The 16,895-nt window shown below is 57.7% G+C and overlaps 1 protein-coding gene across 1 annotated transcript; it reads left to right on the top strand.

Annotated features, from left to right (window-relative positions):
• On the top strand, positions 1 to 13,483 carry VPS9D1 (VPS9 domain containing 1). The gene is given in 16 exon segments (XM_008050037.2): positions 1 to 212; positions 1,878 to 1,953; positions 3,291 to 3,383; positions 3,482 to 3,644; positions 6,647 to 6,758; positions 6,838 to 6,900; positions 7,331 to 7,383; positions 7,476 to 7,563; positions 7,771 to 7,856; positions 8,218 to 8,308; positions 8,310 to 8,703; positions 9,493 to 9,622; positions 9,908 to 10,116; positions 10,379 to 10,478; positions 11,980 to 12,084; positions 12,580 to 13,483. Coding segments are annotated over 16 exon segments (1,956 nt in total). The 5' UTR covers positions 1 to 113; the 3' UTR covers positions 12,674 to 13,483.
• Positions 13,484 to 16,895: the final 3,412 nt, after the last annotated feature.

Raw genomic sequence — 16,895 nt, 5'->3', positions numbered from 1 at the left:
TCCCGGCGGCCCGCCGCTCGGGCGGCTCCAGCGTCCGCGAGGACTGCGTTCCGGGCTTCGGCCCCCGCCCCGCCCCTCGGTCGCTGCCCCCGCCGCCTCCCCCGCCCGGCGCCATGGCCGCTGGGGCCGGGGACGGCTCGGTGAAGCCGCTGCAGAGCGCCATGAAGCTGGCCAACGGGGCCATAGAGCTGGACACCGGCAATCGGCCCCGGGTGAGGCGAGGCGCGGGCGGGCTCGGCCGCCGCGGGAGCTCCGGGAGGAATTCCAGTCCGCGGCGGGCCCGGCGGCGTGGACGGGGCAGCCCGGCGGGGCGTGGGGACGGGGCTCGGGACCGGGCTGGGGCCAGGGCCCCTCCGGCAGCTCCCGGGCGCGGAGGAAGGCCGGCGGTCGGGACGCCGGGCTCCGGGGCTGCGGCGCGACCTTGGACATCTCAGGCCCTTGCTCAGCTTTCCCGTGTGTTCGGAGGAGGAGGACCAGGGCCGAGGCTGGGAAGGGGCCTCGAGAGAGCCGCGAGGCAGCCCGGCGAAATACCTGCGGCCAGCCGCCCCTTGCGCTCGGCCGTTGTCTGGGCAGAGACCGCAGGCATTGCCCATTGCCACCCGGACAGAGGCCCGCAAAGGCTGCCTGCTCCTTCGCGCTGCCCGGGCCGAGCAGCTGGCAGGAGGGGCGTGTCTCGTCGCTGAGCCCGGGGCCACTGACCGAAAGGCCGCCCAAGCCCCGCCGGCCCTGGTCCGCCGGCCCTGGTCCGGAGTCAACTGCTCGCCAAGCCGGCTTTCTAGGGCAGCAGGTGCCCCCACGAGTCAAGAAATCCTGCCTGGAGGCTGGCGTGGTGGCTCACGCCTGTAGTCCCAGTACTTTGGGAGGCAGGGGCGAGAGGACTGCCTGGTCCCGAATGGTTCAAGACCAGCCTGGGCAGCGTAGTTAGACCTCGTCTCTGCAATAAGTTTTTTTTTAAAATGAGCTGGGCGTGGTGGCGCACACCTGTAGTTGCACCTACTTGGGAGGCTGAGGCAGAGGGATCCCCTGAGCCCAGCGGGTCCAGGCTGCAGCAGCTATGATTGTGTCACTGCACTCCAGCCTGGGCGACAGAGCGAGACTCTGACTCAAAAAGAACAAAGAAAGAAAGAAAAAAGAAATCCAGCTTGGAATCTATCTTGTCTTTTTCTCTGTGGCATAGATGCAATTAAAGATGGGATAAGCAGGCTGGGATAAAACAGAAAAGCACACACCATGCTGTGGCTGCCAGTGCCCTGTGCCCTGTCAGAGCCCAGGTTGGAAGGACAGAGGAGTCAGGCCAGAGTGGTCACTCCCTTGAAACTGCCAGCACTCGAGTGTTCTAGGCTCCTGTGTGCACAGGAACTACTTTGGTGTCTGGGAAAGGGATTTCCCAAAACCTAAGCCAGGAAGTGGTGTCATTGAGATCTGCAGCACCACGCTTTCTGTCCTCTCAAGAAATTTTTTTTTTCAAGCCACTGAATCCATGACCCTTGAGTTGCTACACACAGGAAGGAAACTTGTTGCACCAAGTGAAGAATGACAGCAATTGCTGAGGCTGTTCCCCCAGGCCCATGGAATGAGAATGTCAGTTCCTTCCTGTGCTGGAAAGAAAGGCAGTGACAGGGGCCCTCACTGCCCAAAGCAGAAGTAGTAAGAAGGGCTCTGACGTTGTTCTCAGGGGCCGACATTTCTTCCTTCAAGTCTAGAGAGCAGGGATGTGGTCTGTGCCCCAGGAGCGATTTCTGACTGATCAGCTAGCCACCATGAGGTGTCTGCCAAGCAGATCAGAGACACGCAGGCACCATCGTTCATTGCTTATCCCACAGGTGCCAATCACTCCCCTCTCCAGGCTGACCCACCATTCTCTTTCCTGGACACAGGAGGCGTACACAGAATACCTGAGGAGCATCCACTACATCTCCCAGGTGCTGCTGGAAGAAGTGGAGATGGCGAAAGGTACGGCTCCTCAGTGCTGCTCCTTCCATGCTGGGAAAATGACTTAGCCCTTGCTGGGTCTAGGCCTGGGGGTCTCCTGCGTCCTTCCAGCCTGGTTGTTAGCAGAAGGTGGACTCTGAGCATGAGCTGTCATGGGGTGACATGGTGCAGAAAGGGACTGTGCTGTGGGTAAGGGAGTAAAGATTGAGGTGGGACAATACACGGGCCCCAGTGAGCGGCGCAGAGGTTGGGGAACACTCCAGCAGGGGTGTGTGCAAAGGCCAAAACAGGGATGAGCAGGCAGGGATCTGTGAACCTTGGGTAGAGCTGGAGTCATCCTGGTGTGAAGGGAAGTTCAAGGAGCTTTGAGCTCTGTGGGAGAGGCCAGCATGGGACCAGAGCTTCCTGGAGTGAAGAAAGTGGTGGTTGGACCACTCAGAGGAGGCAGCGAAGACTTGGGGGTATATCTTGAAGGTAAACAGACCGGACTGGCTAGGGGCAGATGGGGCAGGAGCAGAATTGTAAGAGGAATAGGAAGTTCCATGATGGGCACAGTAGGTTTGAGGTGGCCAGCAGCTCGTTGCACATAGGAGCACAGAGGCCAGGGGCGTGAGGATCTGCCCAGCTCCCTAAGGAATGAGTGAGCCCAAGCTGGGGGAGCTGGGAGGCATGCAGAGGAGCCCAGGGCAGGGTGACATCCTGGAGGATGGAGAAATCCAAGTGGCCCACCACATCTGGCAGCGTAAGGGTGGGCAAGGGCAATTTTGGGGGTGTCAGGGATAAAATGGTATGGAGTGAGAAAGTGGGCATCCAAGAGGGTCACTGTGAGCGAAGCGGGAACAAAGGAGCTGGGGCTGGTGGGGTCCCAGGAGGCTGGCAATGTGGCAGCTCCTACACATGTCTGTGACAGCAGCAATCCAAGAATGGGAGCCTGGGGGGAGGGGGAGCACACAGAGGGGCTCGATACTGAGCAGTGGGAAGGTGTCCAGGCACAGGAGCGGTTAGGGTGGGCTAGGAGTATCCCCTCAGCAGTCCTTGTCTCTGTGAGTGGCTGCCTCCCGGAGGTGCTGCAGTTGCAAGAGCAGCTCTCAGCAAGCAGTAAAGACCCTGTGTAGGTAGCGGTTCTGACACCCAGGCCCCAAGGAGAGGCAGGGGGTTGGCCTGACATTGGGCTGGCCCAGCACAGTGCCTGCACAAATCACAGGGTAATCCTGGGCAGGTGACCAGATGAATGAGGACAGGTGGCTTGCTTAGGTCGGGGTTGGAGTTTGCCCAGCTTTCTCCTGGCCTTATTTTTCTCTCAGCAATAGACTGATGTGACAGAGCTGGCTGTAACCAGCCTTTTTGTCCCTCCCCAGACGCTGGGGAACCTGTGCCTGCTGACACATCAAAGATGCTGAAGCTAGCGGAGCAGTGTCTGGAGAGGGCCCAGTCGACAGCTACCAAGCTTGGTGGGTCTCCCACAGAGGAAGGCCCTCAGGGGCATCCCAGGTCTGCATTTCTGTGGGGTATGGGCCCACCATTGATCCTGGCTACATGTGGCTTTCAGGGAAGACGCGCCTGAAGCCAGCCATGCCTGCTGCTGCTTCCATCCCCTCACCTACCAGCCGACACCGCCGGGTGTGTTCCGACGAAGGGGGGAAGCTCTCTCCCTTCCTGCCGCCTGAGATCTTCCAGAAGCTGCAGGTGGTAGAGTCACAAAGCTCTAAGAAGTAAGACGGGGCAAGACAGGAGGTGGGCTGAGCCTCGGAGTGGGTTGTAGGGGCCCAGGAAGGTGAGCTGATCGTGACAGATTTAGTAAAATGGGTCCCAGAACTGGAATACCCTTTTCCTGACAGAAGCAAATGCAAATCCTCTTTGGAGGAAAGCATCTTTTCGCTTCTTATAGTAAGTGCCACACAGTCAAAGATAACCAAGCACAAAGGGAAACAAAAAACTACAGGGGAATTATAGCAGAAATCAGCCTGCCCATTCTTCAAATAGTGGGGTCCATATCTGTGGACTCAATGCAGATCAAAAATATTTGTGGGAAAAAAAATAATACAAATTCCAAAAACAATATGGTACAATTATTTATGTACCATTTACATTGTACTTGGTAATGTAAGTAATCTGAGATAATCTAAAGCATACAGTAGTGCTTTGGGAGGCTGAGGTGGGAAGGATCACTTGGGGCCAGAAGTTCAAGACCAGACTGGATAACATGGCAAAATTCCTCTCTACCAAAAAATTAAAAATTAGCCAGGCATTCCTGTAGCTACTTGGGAGGCTGGGGTGGGAGGATCACTTGAGCCCAGGAGGTCAAAGATGTAGTGATTTATGATCATACCACTGCACTCTACCCTGGGTGACAGAGCGAGATCCTTTCTCTAAAGAAAATAATAAGCCAGGCATGGTGGCTCACGCCTGTAATCCCATCACTTTGGGAGGCTGAGGCAAGAGGACTGCCTGAGCTCAGGGGTTTGAGACCAGCCTGAACAACTTGGTGAGACCTCTTCTCTACAATAAACTAAAAAAAGTAGGACGCCTGTGTTTCCAGCTACTTGGAAGGCTGAAGTGGAAGGATCACCTGAGCCCAGCAAGTCTAGGCTGCGGAGGCCATAGCGTGCCACTGCACTCTAGCCTGGGTGATAAAGTGAGACACCAACTCAAAAAAAAAAAAAAAAAGCACCCAGTAAGATATATATAAGTTACATTCAAATATGCCATATGCCGGGCTTGGTGGCTCACACCTGTAATCCCCCCAGCACTTTGGGAGTTGGAGGCAAGAGGATTGCCTAAGCCCAGGGGTTCGAGACCAGCCTGGGCAACTTGGCAAGACCTCATCTCTACAGCAAATCAAAAAGTTAGCTGGGTGTGGTGGTGTGTACCTGTGGTTCCAGCTACTTGGAAGGCTGAAGTGGAGGGATCACCTAAGCCCACCAGGTCGAGGCTGTGGTGGCCGTGAGTGTGCCACTGCACTCCAGCCTGGGCAACAGAGTGAGACTCCTACTCCAAAAACAAACAAACAAAAAACCATATAAGGGACCTGAGCATCTGTGGGCTGGGGGTCCTGGAACCAATTTCCCATGCACACTGAGGGTATGTTCTCTATGTTTAGAGAAACAAAAGGCAAGTTTGAAAATACCTGAAGAAGACCGAGTGCAGTGACTTATACCTATAATCCCAGCACTTTGGGAGGTTGAGGCAGGAAGATTGCTTGAGCCCAGGATTTTTAACAACCTGGGCAACATAGCAAGACCTCATCTCTACAAAAAAATAAAATTTGCCAGGCATGGTGGTGCATGCCTGTAGTCCCAAGTACCCAGTAGAATGAGGCAGAAGGATTACCTGAACCCAGGAGGTCGAAGCTGCAGCAAGCCATGATTGTACCACTGTACTCCAGCCTGGGTGACAGAGTGAGACCCCCCAACTCAAAAAAAAAAAAAAAAAAAAAACTTGAAGGGAACAAGAAACAATAAAATCTAACCCATTCGATAAAGAACCAAGTAGAAATGAAGTGGAAAACAGACTACTAAAATTATTTTTAATAACCAGTTGAGAGTAAGAATAAATTATATTCTCCAACAGAAATCCACACATAAACATAAAAATGAGTAGACAAGTTTCTAACAGCAGAGTAGACATAGCTGAAAAGAGAATTAGTGAACCAGAAAAAAAGATTAAGCAATATTCAGAATGTATCACAGAAACAAAAAAGACAGAAAATAAGAGAGACAGATGGTCTAAGCATTCATTGGAACTCTAGAAAGGAGAAAGAAAATGGGAGAGGAATTATTTGAAGATATTGTGGCAATCTTCGAGAACTGATGAAAAACACAGAGACACAGATGCAAGAAGCCCAATGAATCCCAAGTAGAATAAACAAGGAGAATTCACTCCTCTTGGCCTGCTGTGACTGGGCCACCTGGGCCCCTCTGGCTTCCTAGTCTGCATGTGTGGCTTCAGGGCAGGACCAGGCACAGGCCATCAGTCCCAGGACAGACTTTCTCTCCTTAGTCTTGTGTCCCCACCATCTCTTCTCCACCATCCCTGACACCAGGAAGAAATGTGTAACCAAGCTTTCAAGGTGGAGGGGCTGCTGGGAACTGTCCTGTGGTAGCCATACTTCCCCCTTTAATGGGTTATAAATGAATCTAGCTGTTTGACCTGTACAGTGCCTTTAAACACAAATAATTGATCTCCATAAAAGTCCAACAGCCCAGCTTCTCTTGAAAAGTCAAAAGTGGCAGGACTCGGTGGCTCAGCCTGTAATCCCAGCACTTTGGGAGGCTGAGGCAAGTGGATTGCCTGAGTCCATGGGTTCAAGACCCAGCCAGGCAACTGGGCCTAACCTCATCTCTACGTTAAATCAAAAATTAGCCCGGTGTGGTAGCGCACCGCTGTAGTTCTGGCTACTTGGAAGGCTGAGGCGTAAGGACCACTGGAGCCCAGCAGATTGAGGCTGCGGTGGCCGGGAGCATGCTATTGCACTCCAGCCTGGGTGACGGGGTGAGACGCCAAGTCAAAAAAAAGTCAAAAGTCCTGCAAAGCTGTGTTTTGGCAGGGCAGGCTGGAAGGGGCAGGTATCTCCAGCCCGCCCAGACCTGCCCCCGTCACCACCATCTCCTCACCTCCTGGTATCTGAATCTTGGAGGATGAGGGAGGCTCCCCAGGTCACCAGACCATTCCTGGGCTTCCTGAGGCCTGGACAACTGCTTGTCACTGTTTGCAGAGAGCTGACGCCACTGGAGGAGGCCTCCCTGCAGAACCAGAAGCTGAAGGCTGCCTATGAGGCCCGGATGGCCCGTCTGGACCCCAGCCAGGCCATGCAAAAAACATCCCTGGTGAGTGAAAGCCTGGGACGGGTCTGGGATGGGCTTGGGAAGGGGCAGGGTAGGCCTTACTCCCACCTTCCATTCCTAGACCCTATCTCTGCAGCGTCAGATGATGGAGAACCTGGTGATCGCCAAAGCCCGGGAGGAGACAGCATCCTTTCTGACCATCTTGGCGGTCCCTGGGGGGGAAATTCAGAGTATGGCCTTGAGCTGCAGACAGAGGAGGGGGCAGCAAGGGGAACAGAGGTGCCAGGGTTGGGCTGTGGGCATGAGAATTCCTCCCGCTTTGGAGAAGCATGACCTGGGGGATGGTCCTGGCCTCTGTGCAGGCTGACTTTCCCCTCCAGCTTCCAAATGCGCTGAGACATTCCTCCCCATTAGCCCTCTCCAGAACAGCCCTGCCCCGAGTCAGTCCATCCCTCTGGCCCTGCCCACCCAGGACTTCGGGAGGGCGGCGACAACATCAGCTGCCCCTGGACCCCTGCGCTCCAGATGGCCCTGAGACATCCAGGGTGCCAGGCTGGGGGTGGGTCGGCGGGCCCTCCTTGGACTCCACAAGGGGCCCTTGACTCCGCACCCAGCTGCAGAGGAAGATGGAGGAGCGCCGGCTACGGCTGCAGGAGGCCGCCAACAGGTGCGGCTGTGCCTGCCTCACAGCAGCTGTGGGAGGCCAGCAGGGTGCCCATGGGGCCAACCCAGGGACGCATCCTACACCTTCCTTCCCAGGAGGTTCTGCAGCCAGGTTGCCCTGACCCCAGAGGAGAGGGAGCAGCGAGCCCTTTATGCCGCCATCCTGGAGTATGAGCAAGACCACGTGCGTCCCTGGGAGGTGGGGGGTGGTTGCAGGCCAGGGTCACATGGGGGCTCCCTTCAGGTGGGGGTACAGCCAGGAGCCAGTGAGGGCTCAGCCTTCACTCAGTGAGGGCTCTGACGGTCTCCTGGGGCCAACCTTGGTGGGTGTTGAGGGGTGTCCTGTCGTGGGGGCCCCTCCGTGTCTCCTTCAAGGTTCCCTGTCCTGTAGGACTGGCCGAAGCATTGGCGGGCTAAGCTCAAGAGGAGCCCCGGGGACCTGTCTTTGGTGACCAGCCTGGTCTCACACCTACTCAGGTGCCCTGGGCCTTTGGGACCCCCAATTTCCGCCTGCCTTCGGCTCCTCTCTGGGTTGCCAGATGCCGAGAAGACGGGGGTGGAGAGCAAGATTGTGGGGGAGGGCAGCGGGCCCCAGGGATGGGCTCCCCCGGGCAGTGGTGTGGCTGCTGTCTCTTCCTGACTGCCTGCCCTGTGATGTGTCCTGCTGACACCTTGGGCCCCTCTGTGCTGAAGAATTTTTCTTACGCTCCCCAAGTGGGGTGGGTCATGCATCACTTGCCTGAAACTGTAGTGTGCATCTTTGTAGAGAAGCGAGGGTCTCCCAGGCCAGCAAGCAGTGGCTGATGGCCACCCTGTGCCAGCCCCCCTGTCCTTGCAGCCACCCCGACCACCCGATCTCGCAGCTCCTGAAGAGGCTGCAGTGCGCCGTGTACAGCGCGCTGTATCCTGTGGTGAACCGGGCAGCCGTGAGCGCCACGTCCACCCTGGGGCACCTGCTCCCTGAGCCCCGACACTGAGCGGCTGCTGGCTCCTGGAAGCCGCCGCCTGCGGTCTTCACAGAGCTTGTACTGCGTGCTGTCCCCACCGGAGCCCAGCGCAGCCCCGCAGCCCCCAGATGGCATCCCCGAGCCCCCCACACCCCAGCTCCGCCCCAGCCCTGTGGACAGAGGGGTGGACAGCAGCGTGGGCCCCCCCTCTCCCCTGGCGGATGCTGCAGCACGCCTGCCCGACAGGGACAGCTCCTTTGAGGACCTGGAGCAATTCTTGGCTGTGTCTGAGAGGCGGGGCTGGGTCCGCTCTGGGCAGCCGGAGCCCCTGCTGGAGCAGCTGAAGCAAGCAGTACAAGACATACACGACGCTGTCGGTGAGGCCCCAGGACCCTTCCCTGGACCCCCAGGCCAAGGTGGATCTGCAGAGCCCTCTGTCCATCCTCCCCTGTGGCCAAGTGCCCTGCCTGCGGTGGAGTCCAGATCCCCCTCTGTCCCCAGCAGTGCCCTCACTGGCCCCACAGGGACAGAGACGGCCTGTTCTCCCCTGCTGGTTTGCCCTGATCAGCTTCAGTCTTGGGTTTGGAGAGGGGTCTGATCAGCAGGTGGCCCTGGCCAGCCCACTGGGTCTACTCATGTTACCCCAACCCAGACTGTCGAGTGTGTGGGTCACCTAAAGAGTGGCAGACAACTTCAAGTCCCTGAAAGGGATGATGGTTTCCTGGGCTAAGAACCAGGGCAGGAGCCCTGACACGTCCCCACTGTGATGTCCCGTGCTAAGGGCCTCTGGTCAGGCCTCACCCAGGGTGCATTTTCTTATGTGATGCTCAAGTCCCTCCAGCTCCTGCAGTCTGGGGGAAAGGCCCTTTTTGGGAAGAGTCCACCCTGCCCTCTGCTCTGCAGACCTTTTGGCCACACAGACGAGCTGTATGTGACTGAATCAGCGACCAGGGGTTGGGGAGAAGGACACTGGGCTCTGGCCTCCGATTTCCTGCTTGATCCCAGGCTGTGGTCACAGGAAGGGTGGGGGATGGGAGTCAGGGGCTTGAATACCTGGAGGAAGGACTGGGCAGGGCCTCTCCCAGGTCACCCCATCTCAAGGAGGCTGGCTGAGGGAGGAGGTCACCATGGCTGAGTCTCCACGACGTTCTGACTCTTCCCGGCAGACAGGTTGCTCTCGCTGACCCTTCTGGCCTTCGAAGGCCTGAATACAGCAGCCTCCAAGGACCGCTGCCTGGCATGCCTTGAGGAGCCCTTCTTCTCCCCGCTGTGGCCCCTGCTGCTGGCGCTGTACAGGTACGGTTGCCTGGTGTCGCCCAGCCCCCATGCCCACAGGGCATGCTGTGGTTGTGAGAGCACCCGCTGCCCCTTCTCCACCTGGAGGCTTCTGGCCAGTGCTGGCCTGCCTGAGGCCATCCTCAGGCATTCGCAGTCTGCAGGTAGGGTCATGACCACCCTCCCAACCAGGGTCCCGGGAACAGGCCAGCTGTTTTCTTGGGATGCACCTCTGATTTTCTTCAGGACTGAGCTTCAGTCCTAAGGCAGGGTCCCCTGGGGCTGAGCCTGGCCTCTCTGCTGCAGAAGTGTGCACCGCGCCCGGGAAACCGCCCTGAGCAAGAGCATGGAGCTGTATAGGAACGCACCCCCCTCGGCTGTGGGCATTCCTGCCAAGCTCCTCCCCCGGGGCCCCGAAGCCAAGGGGGCTGCCACCTACCCCTACTGTGCGGCAGCCCAGGAGCTGGGACTGCTGGTCCTGGAGAGCTGCCCCCAGAAGAAGCTGGAGTGCATAGGTGAGGGGTCTGAGGGACTGGGAGAGGGGCAGGCAAGGCAGGCTCCCTCCCAGCCAGTGGCCTGGAGTCTGTGCCTTCACCACTTGTCACATGCCAGGGCCCTGGGACCCCAGCTCTTCCCAGCCCTGAACATCAGGAGGGGGTGGGCAGGTGGGCAGTGTCCAGCGTGAGGAGCGGTTCCCACCATGGGAAGGGCTCCCATCCCTGCTGGGTCCTCCTGCTGTACCGCCCACACTCCTGAAGCCACACATCTGGGCCACAGTGCGGGCACTGCGGGTCATCTGTGTCTGTGCGGAAGACTACTGCCATGCCCAAGAGGTCGCATCCCAGGCTGGACCCCAGCCCACGACTGCAGCTGCCATGTGAGTCCTAGGAGAGCCAGACTGCGGGAGAGTACGACCTGGAGGGTGCTGGACATGTGTGGGCTGGCCTCCACCCTCCGAGGCCCAGCTGGGGAGGGAGATTTCTGTCCCAGGCATCGGCTGGGGCCTGCGCTCCCTAGTGAGCTGCAGAGCCTGTCCCCTGGACCCAGCTCAGGGCAGGGGCAGGGCACCAGTCCACACCATGCATTCCTGCCTATTGGGGCTGGACTGCTTGCATGGTGCTCTCAGGCTGGGCCAAGGCTTGCCTGGTGAGAGTTGGGGGTGCCCTTCCCAGAAGCATATACTTGAATCCTATTTCACATGCGGGGGAGCGAAGGAGTCAGAGCCTGAGGCCACCAGGCTCTGGGGAAGGGCCTGCTCTTCCATGGAACCCCAGCCTGCCCAGGGCCTGGGATGTCTCTGCCCAGCTCCCCTCTCAAGGTGGGGAGGGGGAGTTTTCTACCTGTTCTGCAGCCCTGTGGTTTTGGGATGCCTGGTCCTACCTCAGTCTCCCCTAGACTTATGTGTGATCAGCAACCTCCTGACTTATCCTGGTGTCCCTGGGGCCAGCATCTCCCTCAGCACCTGCCCAGGCTCTGCCTCCTGCCCTGCCCCAGGAACCAGGGTCAGCCCTGAGCACACTGTCTCTGCAGCCTGGTGGGGGACTATGGCACCTGCCCTAGGGCCTGCAGGTGCTGAGTTTGTGGAAGTCAGAGCTGAGCAGAGTTGGCAGGGAAGAGTCAGCCTAGGAAAGGGAACAGGTGCTCTCAACCTGGCAAGGCTGCAGGCCTCGGTTCCTGGGTCTGGTGGGAAGAAGCCGAGCAGGATGGCTCCCTCTGGGCCTTTTACTAGTTTTATTAATCAGGCTTCTGAGTAAGTCACTACAGGTAGAAGAGCTGCAGGGCTAACAGACTTTACATCCCGGCCCCAGCCCCCACTGTCCTCCTGTGGAACCAGTGGGTGCCACCTTTGTCCTCACAGGTGGCAGGGCCGCTACAGCAGGTGGGTGGAGCCTCCTGGCCCACAGGGAAGGAGCCAGACTGCCCTGTCTTCGGGTTGGGCTATTTTCTGGCTCCCTGCTGCCCACTTTCCCCATTCTGAGCACCCCAGGACTTCTTATCCCTCTCAGTCCTGAGATAGGCCTGGAGTGCCCAGTGTGACAAGCTCCATGACACTAACTTGGTCTGCTCCTTCCCAAATCCGCATGTTGGGGTGGCTACTAGTGGACTGGAGGGGATCCTCTGGGTGTGAGCAGCTTGGGGAGGGGCCGTCCTCCTGCCCCAGGCTAGCAGCTTCACTTGCCGTGGTGGCACAGATGGGAGATGTGGGGGCCGCTGCCCAGCCCAGTCCTGCAAGAGGGCTCGCTCCTCGATGGCCTCCATGCTGCTGGTGGCAGAAGGGCAAAGAGAGCAGCAGGCAGTCCAGGACTCTACCCACGCCCCCAGGTCTGGGGAGTGAGCACCCCTGACCTGAGCCCACGCCACCATGCCTTACCCCACAGTGGCGCTGATGACCTGCTGCCCATCCTGTCGTTCGTGGTACTTCGGAGTGGCCTCCCCCAGCTGGTATCCGAGTGTGCGGCCCTGGAGGAGTTCATCCACGAGGGGTAGAGCCTGGGGCAGTGTGGGCCAGGTGTGGGTACCCTAGGGTGGGGGGGGTCTCAGCAGGAAGAGCGAGGGCGGACCTGGCCTGCCTGCAACCTTGTCCCTAGACCTGAACCAGGAGCTCGGCAGTGCTGGGCCAGATGGGTGCTGCCGATCGCTAGCATGAGGCCATGAAGAGCCCACCTTAGGGTGCCCCCATGGCCAGCTGTGTACAGCGTGCCCATTGCTGGCACATTCCATAGCCCTGGCTCAGCCCACGCTCCAAGAAGGGAGCTGAGGGTTTCCCCTGAGCAGCGTCTGCCTGGGGAGAAACTGTTATGTGCTCAAGAGCCATCTCAGTTCTGCCATCCAGGAACAAGGACAGGAATGTCGCCCTGACCCTGCCTCCCTGTCAGCCCTGCCTGGGGCAGCCTTAGCACCAGATCCTACCCTGTGAGTGCTGGGGGTGCCCTTCTGTCCCCTCCAGGTGACATGTGCCACCTGTGCCCTCAACACAGGTATCTGATTGGAGAGGAGGGGTACTGCCTGACATCGCTGCAGAGTGCCCTGAGCTACGTAGAGCTGCTGCCCCAGGGGGTGCTGAGCAAGTAGCAAGGCTGGACCCCAGGGTACCCAAAGGCCAGGCCTCCCAGGGTCTCTACCCTGCATCAGAGCCACAGGACCTACAAGGAGCATCCGGGCCTCGTGCTGCTCTGCACTCCTGGCACAGGCCTGGGAGTCTTGTCTGTGGTGGGGAGCTCCCTGGCTCTCCTTACTCCCTCACCCCACATGCGCCCTCAGGGGCTCAGGCTGGCACCTCTGCTCCCAACAGGACGCAGCCGAATCAGCTCCCAGGAACTGGGCCCTTCTCCCGCGTGAGTTTCTGAGGTCTGTGAAGGGAGCAAGCTGTGGGCTGCCCGGGCTGCCCGCCCAATGGGCCTCTCTGGCAGTGGGTACTGGGTCAACTGAACATCTGGCCAGTCCTGGCCCACCTTCGAGAACAGATGCTAGGCAGTTCCTGGGGGTCAGGGCAGAGCTGGCAGCTGGGTTTCTCACCCTTCTCGTCCTCTCGGACTGTTCCAGCTCCTCTGAGCCCATTTCTGCCTGAGTCAAGGACAAGAGCCTGCACCCCTCACTGCAGGGGCCTGGTCGGGTGGCGAGACTGTGCTGTTTATTTATTGCACTGTGACTGTTCTGCCAGCCTGCAGTAGCCCAGGCCATCTGTGTGTCTATGGCCTCGGACAGTCCCTGCAACTTGCTCACCCTGGTGGTGGGCAGTGAACATTCCAGATCCCCTGACCTACTCTTACCCCTGGACATCCTCTCCCAGATCAGTGTGAGCCCAAAGGTCGGCACCCCGACTGATAGGTGCCCCCACGAGGCCACCAACCCAGCCTAAAATAAAGAGGTTGCTGCTGTTTTGTTTGGTGTGGCTCCCTCAACCCCACCCCACTGGTCAAGCAGAGGTTTCATGCTGGGGCTGGGGCCTGGGCAGCATAGCCACCCCTGCTGCGCATCACAGAGACCATTCCAATCAAGCCTGGCCCGTCCCTTCATGAGCACCGCCTGCCCCCAGACCTCTGCATGGGAGTGAGGTCTTCCTGAGCCTGGGCTGGCCAGGCAGATATGGGCTTCACCCTCTAGGACAGGACAGCTCTGTGGGGTGTCAGGGGGTGGGGCAAGGCTGGGGTCACCCTGAGCCCAGAGCACGCACCTGCAATGCTCAGGAGCCATCATATTCTGTGTCTGGGGACATACAAATGCTCTGTGATGGGAGGATGGGGCAGATGGCCAAGCAGGTCATCATTTGTCAAGAAAGGACCAGCAGCATGGGTTGCCTGGGCTGGTCTCGAACCTGTGGGCTCAGGCAGTCCACTCGCCTTGGCCTCCCAAAGTGCTGGGATTACAGGCTGAGCCACTGAGTCCGGCCAAAAGGTGGGAATTTAAAGCCCACCATACAGAATGAGATGCGATATGTCTGGAGCCTGTCCTGGTATGGGCACACCTGTGGCAGGAGCTTGCTAAACCACCAACTCCTGCTCCTTCAACCTTTCTGAGTCTGTGCTTCTCCATAAAACTAACAACAGCATCTTCCCATTGGAAATCCTGCACATCACGAAAAAGCAGCCCCAATTAGAAAAACAGCAAAGCCTACTGTCAGTTTTTCTAGAGACAAAAGTCAAATGAAAATTAAAATAAGATTCAACCGTGCGCCCCCTGGATGGTGACCATGGGAGAGCTGGGCAATGCTGGGTGTGGGAAGGGGACACATAGGCACAGCTGGGTAGACTGGGCAGTGAGCCCAGAGGCTGGGGTAGTCCTGGGCCCAGGCAAGCACTGGCACACATGGACCTTCCAACCTGGAAAGTTGGCTCCTGGTTTTAGCCCAGGAGAAGGTGGGGCCACAGGATGGGTCTGTGTATGAAATGGGGGCCACAGGGCAGGTCTGCATGCAGAGTGGGGGGGTGTGGGGTCCATCCTAGGAAGGAAATGTGAATGTACATCCTGTGCAGCTGTCACTCATGATAAGCCACTCCACACATGGGTTAAATACATAACAGTCATTTATTCTGTTCATGACTCTCCCATGTGGGCAGGGTTCAGTGGGGACAGCTTATCTCCATGCCCCACCCCCAGCATCACCCAGGGCAGCTTCCAGGTTGGGGGACCCAGTGACAAGGGGTGGATTCCTGTGAAGACCAGGATCTGCGGTGGATGCTGACTTTCAGATAGGACCTCAGTCAGGACTGGTGGGTCTGCTGGAGCTGCCCAAACAAAATGCCACAAAATGGGGGCTCAAAGCAACAGAAGTGTACTCTCTCAGTCATGCAGGCCAGAAACCTGAGATCAGTATCCACAGGGCTATGCTCTCTGAAGGTTGGGGAGGAACCCCTTCTTGCCCCCTCCTGCTTCTGCTGGTCCCGTGAGTCCTGGGGGTTCTGCATCACTCCAGACGATGCCTTCATCTCCCCGTCTTCTCCCGGGTGTGTCTATGTCTAAATTTCTATTTTGTAAGGACACCAGCCATGGAACTTAGGGCCCATCCTAACACAGAATAATCTCAAATAAGTCCACATTCACAGGCTCCAGGTGGACAGTACAGTCCAGTGCAAGGCCTCTCCAGGTAGCTGCCAGCTTTCTTGCAATATGGTGGCTGGAGTCCAAGGGCCAGTGTCTCAAGGCAACAAAGCAGGGGGGATGGCATTTTTACAACCCAGCCTTGGATGTCACACATGTCGGCTGCATTCTATCGGTGAGGCACAACAACACACCCAGGTTCACAGGGAGGAGAGGTAGGCCCACTGTTGGATAGAGGAATCGGTGTCACGTGAACTCAAGTCACAAACTAGCAAGAGCAGTGAAGGCACCCTCCTCTGCACAAGACGAAAATGAAGGGAGATGGAGGTGTTCAGAGTTAGCCATCCCCTCGCCTTGGCCTCCCAAAGTGCTGGGTTACAGGCTGAGCCACCAAGCCTGGTCTGATGACAATATTTTAAGTCACTTTTGGCGGGGTGAGGTGGCTCACACCTGTATTCTCTTTGAGAGGTCGAGATGGGAGGATCACTTGAGACCAGAAGTTTGTGACCAACCTGGGCAACACAGCAGGATCCTACCTCTACAAAAAAGAAAAAAAATTAGGGCATGGTGGAGCTCGCCAGTAGTCCTAGCTATTCAGGAGGCTGAAGTAGGAGAATCGCTCGAGTCCAGGAATTTGAGGCTGTGGTGAACTATGATCACACCACTGCACTCCGCCCTGGGACACAGAGTGAGACCCTGTCTCAACTAAATCAATAAAGTCTTATTTGAAGCATCTAAGTATAAGAGAGCAGGGAACTACCAGGTAAAAATGAGAAAACAGGGACCTTTTCCCCAGGCAGGTCTCATATCTTTTCTTTGCTTTTTTTCTTTGAGTTGGAGTCTCACTCTGTCACCCTGGCTGGAGGACAGTGACACGCTTCCGGCCACTGCAGTCTCAACCTGCTGGGCTCAGGCAATCCTTCGGCCTCAGTCTTCCAAGTACTGGAACTACAGGCACATGCCACCGTGCCTGGCTAATTTTTGTATTTATTGTAGAGATGAGGTCTCACTAAGTTGCCTAGGTTGGTCTTGAGCCTGCAGGCTCAGGCAATCCTCTCACCTCGGCCCCCAAAGTGTCGAGACTTTAGGCGTGAGCCACCGCGCCTGGTGGCAGGTCTCATTTCAAACAACTTGGGCCTTGGTTCTGGTGGCCCAAGGGAGGTGAGGGGCATAAAAGTCAAGGAGCAGGGCCTGCCCAAGGGGGCGGGCCTAGCAGAAGACTCTCCTTGCACTAAGCTGGGACCCCCAAGGGCTACATCTCTCTCATCCCTTCCCCACTGAGAGGAAGGGGGCTTTAACACTGAACAGAGAAACCAGAGCAAGACAAAGGGAACAGAAAACGTCCGGCGAAGTCGTAGCCCAGGTTAGACCTGGATGGAGCCACAGCACAGGTCAGTTTTGCAGGCCGCAGCCATGCACCTGGAAGCAACGCTGGCCTGGAGTGGGGACGCCTCACTCTGCCTCAGAGGCCTCCAGGCGATGCTCTCAAGGACCTGGATAGAGAGGTACAGGAGACTAGGAAGCGGGGCCAGCGCCCACCCTAAGGCTGCTGTTTTCTTTTTGTTGTTGTTGAGAAAAAAAGGATTTATTGAGAGCACAGAAAAGCTCCCAGAGCAGGAGGGAACCAGAGAGGGTTCCCCGAGGATGCTGTTTTCAACAACGCTGAGCCGAGCTCGGTGGCTCAGCCTGTAATCCTACACTTTGGGAGGCCGAGGTGAGTGGATTGCCTGAGCCCGCGGGTTCGAGACCCGCCTGG

Source organism: Carlito syrichta, unplaced genomic scaffold (genome assembly GCF_000164805.1).
Source record: "Carlito syrichta isolate Samal-C Ts95f unplaced genomic scaffold, Tarsius_syrichta-2.0.1 Scaffold142937, whole genome shotgun sequence".
Classification (NCBI taxonomy): domain Eukaryota; kingdom Metazoa; phylum Chordata; class Mammalia; order Primates; family Tarsiidae; genus Carlito; species Carlito syrichta.
This window is presented reverse-complemented; position numbering and strand designations above follow the sequence as displayed.